The sequence below is a fragment of the Aquarana catesbeiana genome, linkage group LG13 (assembly GCF_042186555.1).
Source record: "Aquarana catesbeiana isolate 2022-GZ linkage group LG13, ASM4218655v1, whole genome shotgun sequence".
NCBI lineage: Eukaryota > Metazoa > Chordata > Amphibia > Anura > Ranidae > Aquarana > Aquarana catesbeiana.
In genome coordinates, this window is record NC_133336.1 from 188,884,149 (window position 1) to 188,894,415 (window position 10,267).

General features: G+C 41.9%; 1 protein-coding gene across 1 annotated transcript; it reads right to left on the reverse strand.

Annotated features, from left to right (window-relative positions):
- Window positions 1-2,160: 2,160 nt before the first annotated feature.
- On the reverse strand, window positions 2,161-3,096 carry LOC141117710 (olfactory receptor 5V1-like). Its single transcript, XM_073610715.1, has one exon. It carries the CDS (start codon window positions 3,094-3,096, stop codon window positions 2,161-2,163), a length of 936 nt encoding a protein of 311 aa, XP_073466816.1.
- Between the last annotated feature and the right edge of the window lie 7,171 nt (window positions 3,097-10,267).

A 10,267-nucleotide genomic window follows, 5' to 3' on the forward strand; every position in this document is an offset into this window, starting at 1 on the left:
TACCAATGATGGGGCGCTATCCCTCCCACTAATACTAATGATAGGACACTATTCCTCCCACTGATACCAATGATAGGGCCATATTCCTCCCATTAATACCAATGATAGGACCATATTCCTCCCACTAAAAACAATGATAGGACCATATTCCTCCCACTAATACCAATGATATGGCACTATTCCTTCCACTGATACCAATGATATGGCACTATTCCTCCCACTAATACCAATGATATGGCACTATTCCTCCCACTGATACCAATGATGGGGCACTATTCCTCCTACTAATACCAATGATAGGGCACTATTCCTCCCACTGATACCAATGGTGGGGCACTAATTCTCCTACTAACACCAATGATAGGGTACTATTCTTCCCACTGACACCATTTATGGGGCACTACTACTCCACCGAATACCACTGATGGGGCATTGTTTACTTCCTCTTAAACCAGGGCACTTTCTTCTCCCTATATAAGTAAAAACAGCGCTCACCAAAAATAAACAAAATGTACTCTTAAAGTTCCAGTCCAAAAAGTATCCTTCCCCCATTTTTTTTTCCCCATTGGGATTGTAGGGTTTTCTCAGGTGCCACGATAGCCTTGAGGTAGATAATATCTAAACTCTGCGCTGATTATTTACCTTTTAGCACTTTCTTCTCCCACTGGCCACAGTTCGGCCCCCGTAAAGTTTGAAGAACAGTAAAGATGCTCTTTGTTTAGAAAGTTTGGAGACCCCTGAATTAGATGATTGTGTTGTCTCTGAGCTTGTATTTCAGTCATGGGAGTAGATGCCAACCCTGAAAGTTGTCTGAACAAAGATGGGTCTGTTCTTCAGGAATGAAACATAAAAAGAAGAAATGAAGCGCCACACCACCATTTAATAATCAAGATTCAATTTTATTCCAGTAAAATAAATGGGGAGGTAGTTTTCCTCTCTAGATAAATTAACTATATATTGTCTGTTTCCATATTGTGCTATTCTGTTAAAGCTCTGATCATTTTAATTGTGCTACTAATAATAATGCTAGCTATAATGAAATACACAACGCTCAAAGAAGCAAAGGTTCTATTTATTTACAAGGAAAGAAAAATGCTGATACACAAAGAACTAGAGATACAGAGAACATAAAAAAAACAGAGATAATAAAATGTTACGTAAGTCCATCCTCAAAATTCTGCATCTTGGCTGGGCTCAAAGAAAAAGAGAGAAAGGCAGAAAATGGCCTGACCTGCAATTGTATACCACACACGAGCAACACCCACATCGACACCCTCACTTGCCTCCTGTATAGTTCTTTCCAATGAGCAAAAATCAGTAAAACTTTAGTACTTATGTTGCTATCCTCAATGTCCTCGAGCAGATTGCGTTGTCAGACTGCAGGCAAATACTTTGGCCCAGGTCAAGATTTCAGCACTAGCTTGCCCTTTGATCTTCTAGTTGAAAGAAAGTCACTCCCATATTCACCTCCCCAGGAGGTCTGAGGTGATGTTCCTCTACTCCCACACATCAAAGAGGCTTTTGTGAGAACGTCCTTCAGGAGATGAATCCTCATTTGCGACCCCCTGTTACAAACACCCTGTATAATCCTTTTCTACTGATGTGCCAAGATGACCTCCAGTAGTGACCAAATTGCTTATAACCAGACAGTAATAGTCCAGCAGTGTCTGATATTAAAACACGTTCTGCCCTCCAACATCCAGTAAGGGCCAAAGGAATAAATGTCCCTTTGGCTCTTACTCAAATAAAATTGTATCTGGGATACTAAACAATGGTGTGGCGCTAAAATGCTTCATCAATTTTGTACTACAAACCAAAGAATCTGTGGAGATACTTTGGGGTATGGAAGCTGTCTGGATGATAATCAGATCACATACACTAACATTTTTATGATACTTTTGAATAGAGACACCAACTGGACAACCTGTGACAACCTATGAGTCCAGCACTATCTTTTCACTTTCCCAAATTCTTGAAAGAAAAGCAGATGAAGGCATTGTAAGGGGAAGAGATGGGATTTCTGTAGGACGCAATTACTACCTGGAAGTATTATATTATGCACTACTTAGCTTGTGTACACATAAGATAAAAAAAAAAAAAAAAATTATAATTTGACAGGTCCACTTTTATAGTGTGTCACATGGCACCACATTGACCAATTTATTTATAACGCTTCATGGCCAGTCTTCTTTTCAAAGTCCCTTTTACATCTTTGTTCCTTATGCTATAGATGATGGGATTCAACATTGGTGTCACCACGGTATAAAGCATGGAAATTGCTCGATCACGATCTGGGGAGTAGCTGGACCGAGGTCGTAAGTACATAAAAGCAATTGTACCATAATAGAGGGAAACCACAGCCAGATGCGAGCCACAGGTGGAGAAGGCCTTATACCGTCCCTTGTAGGAGTGAATCTTTAGGATGGTGGAGATGATGTGGATATATGAGATAAGTGTCACCAGAAATGAACAAAGAGCAATGATGCCACCAGAGATGTATACAGCAACTTCGTTGAACAAGGTGTCCCTGCAGGAGAGTCGGAAGAGTGGAGGCATCTCGCAGAAGAAGTGATTGACCAGCTTGGATTTGCAGTATGGAAGCTGGAAGGTAAAGACTGCGTGGATCACAGAGTTCAGGAAGCTCACGGTCCATGAGAAAGCAGCCAGAGAAATGCATATCCGCTTGTGCATGATAATTTGGTATCGTAAAGGGTTGCAGATGGCCACGTATCGATCGTAAGCCATGACAGCTAAAATGATGCACTCGGTCGCTCCGAGAGCCAGGGAAAAATACATCTGTGAGGCACATCCTAGGAAGGAAATACTTTTGTCCTCAGATAAGGTATTTACAAGTATTTTAGGCACAATGGTGGAAGAGAAGCAGATGTCAATGAATGAAAGGTTGGTGAGAAAGAAGTACATCGGAGTATGCAGCTGGCTGTCAATCCTTACAATTACAATGAGGAGAACATTTCCTGACAATGTGATGGTGTAAATGATTAGGAATATTAGGAAGTATATGACTTGAAGGTATGGGATGCTTGAGAGGCCAAGAAGGATGAAGGAGCTTGTGTAAGTTTGGTTATAAGGTTCCATCACCCTCTTTAAAATGTACCTGTGAAGTGCAAAAGATGCAACTGAGAACTGATTAATCTGTTAAAAGATTTGTAATTTTTTTGAGCCAGTCTTGTGATTCACTTATCTCTGCCAGAAAGCTCCTCCATTTTCTTCACTACACTTCTCTCCACTGCTGTTTATCTTGGCCAGGAACCTTCCCCAGCCTGAGCATGGATTTACAGGAGGCTAATATAAAGGCAGACTGGACAGGATAGGAATGAACTGAGTGGTTTAGGCAAGACTGATTTTGGAGAGAACGTAACAATTTTGCCGCTAGCAAAATCTTGTAACTGTGGAAAGTCCCAACTTCAATGGAGCTACTTAGGTTAAATGTGTTTGAAAAAAAATCCACTTTTTTTAATTTTGAGAATGTTTATTTATTTTTTTTTTTGGTAGGTGGGTAATATTGGGGTAGTTTAGTATATTTAATTTAATGTTCATATGTTTGTTTTTTTTCATATATTTGTGTATGTAATCATGGTTGGTATGATGTTGCTTTATTTTCTTACCTGTTTTTTTCTTTCTACAAAAAAATGTAAAATAATGACGCTAATGAAGGTCTATTTTTTGCCACAAGAACAGGTCTCAGATAGATTACATTCCAAGTGGATTCAGGTAGGTTGTTCTAATGCCCCCCCCCCCCCCGTGAGAAAAGATTTGCTCCACTGCACAAACGTCTGCATGGATTCAGTGAAGGAAGGAATGGCGCCAATGTGGTCCCCGGCGTCTCCTTATATACCCCATGTGTGCCAAAAGTCATGCCACGTGTGACGCGGCGCAATGAGGTCACACGCAACGCGATGACGACACGCGCATCCGGTGCGACATGAACAGCGTGAGATGATGATAACAACACACGTATTCAACGCAAATCTTTTCTCACGGGGAGCATTAGAACAACCTGCCTGAAATTGCTTGGATAAAGCTTATCTCTAGCCCTATTGTTTGTACCTCAGCTAAAGATATTGGAGGCTTTGCTCAGTAAGTATTTGTTTTTTATCCCTTCATAGGATGATCGCGATCCTTACGGATTAGCGATCCCCTGTGAGGTATACATACAATACATTTTTGAACTTAGTATAATATTTTCCTTTTTTTATATATATTTTTTAACTTTTGCAGTTCATAATCTTTGCCTCCCTCCTTTCATGTTTTGGGTGCCTTTATTGGAGTTCATCCAGTGGTCCCTGTATGTGGTGAAAGGCTTGTTCTGCAGACATTTATGACCCCCATTTTTGTTGAAGGAGTGCCCTCTCCAATAATATAGCAAGATATGTAAGTTTGACACTTTATATTTTTCTAAAATGTTATGTATGATATTCATTTATCGGGATTCTAAATTACATTTATGTTCTATATTTTCAGAAGTGATATTAGTCCCCGAAGAAGAATATAGTTTATACACATTTCGAAACACATTGGATGTTCCCACTACCCATCACCATCTGTAATGCCGCGTACACACGACCGGACTTTCCGGCAAACTACGTCCGACGGTCTTCCCGACGGACTTTCGGCAGAGGTCAGACGGACTTTCAGAACAACGGATTTGGCCACACACGAATGGACTAAGTCCGGTCGAAAGTCCATTTGTTTTGTACGTGATGACGTAAACGGGACAAAAAAAGGAAGTTCCATAGCCAGTAGCCAATAGCTTCCCTTGCGTCGTATTTGGTCGGTCGGACCAGCACACAGAGGAGCGGTTTTCCCGATTTTTAGTCCGTCGGACTTGAGTCCGTCGGACAGATTTGAAACATGTTCTATTTCTAGGTCCGTCTGATTTTTTCCCCAAAAAACGATCGGACTAGCCCACACACGATCGGAAAGTCCGGCAGACTAATCCCGTCGGACCTAGTTTGCCAGAAAGTCCGGTCGTGTGTACGTGGCATTACATGTATGGATGGTATACTCCCAGTAGTGGGGAAATACCACTTTAGGATGATCATGTGTGCAATATCATAATACATTCATATGTCTTTTTGTGTTGTTTCCCATGTGGGAATCTTTTAATCATGTTAACATTTTGTAAAAATAAACTTTTTTAATGACTATGTCGTTTTTTCTTTTCAAATTGCCTTAAAAATGCCATTTAGAGGTATTAACATTTTCTCAAAGCAGATTACTCATGCCTATACTTTGAACAACCACATAGTTACATAGTTACATAGTCGGTGAGGTTGAAAAAAGACACAAGTCCATCAAGTCCAACCTATGTGTGTGATTATATGTCAGTATTACATTGTATATCCCTGTATGTTGTGGTCGTTCAGGTGCTTATCTAATCGTTTTTTGAAACTATCGATGCTCCCCGCTGAGACCACCTCCTGTGGAAGGGAATTCCACATCCTTGCCACTCTTACAGTAAAGAACCCTCTATGTAGTTTAAGGTTAAACCTCTTTTCTTCTAATTTTAATGAGTGAAAAATTTTTATCCCTATTGTGGGGTCACCACATCGGGTGCCTCTGCCAACTGAACTACCTACGGGCTCTTTTTGCACTGATTCTTTCTACTACTTCATTCACCCACCTGAGAACCCCCTAAGAGCACCATGGATGGGAATGCCCAAGGCATAGAGAGCAACCACACAGACAGGTTTCCTTCACCTGTGCACTGGGAAGGCCCAGTCACCATAGTTAGGTGACCACAGCCTCAACAGTTGTCAATCCATTTTGATCTTTTTTACTTTTATTGTAGACTCACTGCATTAATCTACTACACTATAAGTGCTCCTATGCCTCCCTCTCTTTTCTTTTTCAGTGGAAAATCTAAGCTTTACTGGAAACAACTGGCCAGCTCCTCAGGATCCTATGATCCACGATCTACCACCACACCCCAAATCTTATAGGAGCCAGGAGAGTGATTCTGTGCCAGAGATCAATTTTATGTCCTTTAAATTTAGGGCATCAAGTCTCCACCCTGGGTACACAGAAGAATGCTGCAGAGGGCACCACCATGTCATTACACCATGTCATTGGAATCCTCCCATCATCGGAGGAAGAAGACAGGACATGGTGGACATAGACATCACATGGTGGACATGAAGGGAGGACATGGGAGATCACCAAATCTGGCCAAAGACTCCTGGGAAAAAGGCATTGGTTTAGTCCACTCTGCTGTTGTTAGATGCCAGAAACTCTCCAGTGACTTTCACCCATAACTAAGTGGCATAGTTACCCCTTGTACTCAAAGTTAATATCTTTGAAATGAATATTGCTAGACTCAAAAGCACTGTGTTTTTTTTTTTTATTCTTTTAAGCAAAACCAGAGTTTCACTGTAACAATGTTTTTCTTTTTATGTACCTAGAATTTTGCTTTAAATGTGTTTTTTAAGTCCTTCTAATAAAATTCCCCAAATATCCCCCAGTCACATGACTGTATTGGGAACTTTCTCTTCCTCTCAGTGGAGATACTAGTGTCACGTTCCCAAGACTTATGGAAATCCCGTGTTTCTCTTTTTGGATATTGAGCTTGCCTAATATATGAAGGGGAAAACCGCTTTCCTGTCCCATCCTCCCCTACATGATATGAAGAGAATGCAGGATGCAATTAATTAAGTCTGCTTCTGTTTGACTTCAGTGGTCATAATAATTAGTTTCACTTTCAGAAAAATCAGTTCTGGCAAAAAGAAAACCCTGCAAATAAAAAAAAAAGTGAATCCATATGTTTCCTAATGAGTGTCACTCAATAGGAATCCTCTGATGAAGACTGCTGAAAGACCAACATTCCTGGAAGTGTCCCCTGCCGTGCTTAGTGGGTCCTTTCATTGACCCCCACAAACCACTGGGTGTTGTGGGGGTCATAGGAGATCGAGACTCCTAGAACTGTCAACCTATTAGATTTCAGAAGAAGATTCCTTTTTTTTTTAACTATATATATAGTATCTCACAAAAGTGAGTACACCCCTCACATTTTTGTAAATATTTTATTATATCTTTTCATGTGAAAACACTAAAAAAATGACACTTTGCTACAATGTAAAGTAGTGAGTGTACAGCTTGTATAACAGTGTAAATTTGCTGTCTCCTCAAAATAACTCAACACACAGCCATTAATGTCTAAACCGCTGGCAGCAAAAGTGAGTACACCCCTAAGTAAAAATATCCGAATTGGGCCCAAAGTGTCAATATTTTATGTGGCCACCATTATTTTCCAGCACTGCCTTAACCCTCTTGGGCAGGGGAGTTCACCAGAGCTTCACAGGTTACCATTGTAGTCCTCTTCAACTCTTCCATGATGACATCACGGAGCTGGTGGATGTTAGAGACCTTGCGCTCCTCCACCTTCCATTTGAGGATGCCCCACAGATGCTCAATAGGGTTTAGGTCTGGAGACATGCTTGGTCAGTCCATCACCTTTACCCTCAGCTTCTTTAGCAAGGCAGTGGTTGTCTTGGAGGTGTTTTTGGAGTTTGTTATCGTGTTGGAATACTGCCCTGCGGCCCAGTCTCCGAAGGGAGGGGATCATACTCTGCTTCAGTATATCACAGTACATTTTGGCATTCATGGTTCCCTCAATGAACTGTAGCTCTCCAGTGCCGGCAGCACTCATGCAGCCCCTGATCATGACACTCCCATCACCATTATAGAATTGTATAAACCTGTGAAAGAAGTGAAATATAGTGACAAGCATAAAAATGTATATGAGCAGTGATCTGCGGCAAATGGACAAAGTAATGTCTATATAAGATGTGACAAAAAACAAAAGTCCATAAGTGGTGAGATAAGTGGAAGTCTTCTCCAAGGATGGGGGGATACCATATATCCTGGGGAGACTATGGAAACTTGAATGGGAAGGCGGCCACAAATACCAAAGCACACAAATCTTCAAGAGGAAAAGATGGATACTCTTACGAGATCCGTAGGACGCACCTGCCGTATAGCAGTGCGTCTATAAGGCATAAGAGGGTGGTTGTCCAGGATATCCAGCCGGATGACGTCCTCCGGGTCTCAATCACCGATGAGGAGTGGTTGTCTTGGGCAGGTCGCTGGACCTCCGGTACACGCGATCTCCGGTTCCGGAACAAATTAGTCGTTCACCAGTGCTGGCAGCACTCATGCTGCCCCAGACCATGACACTCCCACCACCATGCTTGACTGTAGGCAAGACAAACTTGTCTTTGTACTCCTCACCTGGTTGCCACCACACACGCTTGACACCATCTGAACCAAATAAGTTTATCTTGGTCTCATCAGACCACAGGACATGGTTCAAGTAATCCATGCCCTTAGTCTGCTTGTCTTCAGCAAACTGTTTGTGGCCTTTCTTGTTCATCATATTTACAGTGTGTATGGTCTGAGCACTGAGAGGCCGACCCCCCCACCCCTTCAACCTCTGCAGCAATGCTGGCAGCACTCATACGTCTATTTCCCAAAGACGACCTCTGCATATGATGCTGAGCACGTGCACTCACCTTCTTTGGTCGACCATGGCGAGGCCTGTTCTGAGTGGAACCTGTCCTGTTAAACCGCTGTATGGCCTTGGCCACCGTCCTGCAGCTCAGTTTCAGGGTCTTGGCAGTCTTCTTACAGCCTAGGCCATCTTTATGTAGAGCAAAAATTATTTTTTTCAGATCCTCAGAGAGTTCTTTGGCATGAGGTGCCATGCTGAACTTTCAGTGACCAGTATGAGAGCAAGAGAGCGATAACACCAAATTTAACACACCTGCTCCCCATTCACACCTGAGACCTTGTACTACACTAAGGAATCACATGACACCGGGGAGGAAAAATGGCTAATTGGGCCCGATTTGGACATTTTCACTTAGGGGTGTACTCACTTTTGTTGCCAGCGGTTTAGACATTAATGGCTGTGTGTTGAGTTATTTTGAGGGGACAGCAAGTTTACACTATTATACAAGCTGTACACTCACTGCTTTACATTGTAGCAAAGTGTCATTTCTTCAGTGTTGTCACATGAAAAGATATAATAAAATATTTACAAAAATGTGAGGGGTGTACTATTATAGGTGAATTATTAGTTATTGCTGAATTAACAACCTCATAGCAAAAATATAATAATTTCTCTAAAATTAAAGTAGAACTTAGGCAAAACTTTTTTTTTTTTCATTTTCAGTAGAGTAAGGGAGTGTTATAACCCCTGTCAATTTATTATTTTGCCATCTGTGTCCCATTGCAGAGATTTCCTTTCTTGTCCCAAAGTCAAACAGGAAGTGAGAGGAAATCCCTGCAAATTAAAGGAATTCCTTGGGGACCCCCAGGTCCCCAGAACTAGTGTCCTCATTGGAAGACTTCCCTTCTATTACTTTTCTGGGGACAACCCAAAATGTGTGATTTTCTTTGATTTTCACTTTCAATGATAATGGTAAACAGGACAAGCAGAGAGGGTGAATCTCCTTAACGGGGGGCACAGACAGCCATAATAACTAGCTTGGGTTCTAATTCCTCTCCACTCTATCCTAAACTGAAAAGAAAAAGTTTTTCCTTTAGTTATACTTTAACCGCTTGCCACAGATATACGTCGGCAGAATGGCACAGGCAGGCAAATGAGCGTACCTAGCATGATGTTATCATGGTATGCGTGGTGAGGACACCGTGACCCCCATTCATCAACTTGATTTTCCCCCCTCTATTTTTCTACCACGGGCCGCTACCACGCACTGGAAATCGGAAATTGATGTAACCACCACGGGCGACATGGCCTTGGTACATCTTCTGCGGTGACTCCCTGCTCTATTGGAGGATTTCCCCTCCCCTTCCCTTCAGACACGGACAATTGTATCAAATCTTGACGGAGGAAACCTCCTCTCAATCCCGTGTCCGGATTTTTCCGCAGCTGCCGTGACGGTAACAGATGGACTACGGATATCATGATTAGATGCCTGAGGCTGTGATCAGCTGTACACATTAAGATATGGTGAGCTGTATCATGTTCCTATTACTGTTATAAGGAAATACTACCAGCATACTCTGCTAAGCATCTATGTAAAATCCTATTTTGATACAATCTGACATTAGTCTGTGATCTCCAGCTATAGCGTGCACTTGTTGAATACAAAGAGACTTTAAAACATAGTATCCACAGCGGATAAATACCGAGGAACTTCCACACTGCACTAGCATTTTGAACGTTTTAAAAATTCCTTCCCCTCTCGGGAATATCTGCCATGAACACCTGCAAACTTTACGGAAA

Bases quoted from the DNA above. Each gene is read 5' to 3' on its own strand.
- LOC141117710 (XM_073610715.1), bottom strand. From the start codon at position 3,096: ATGGAACCTTATAACCAAACTTACACAAGCTCCTTCATCCTTCTTGGC.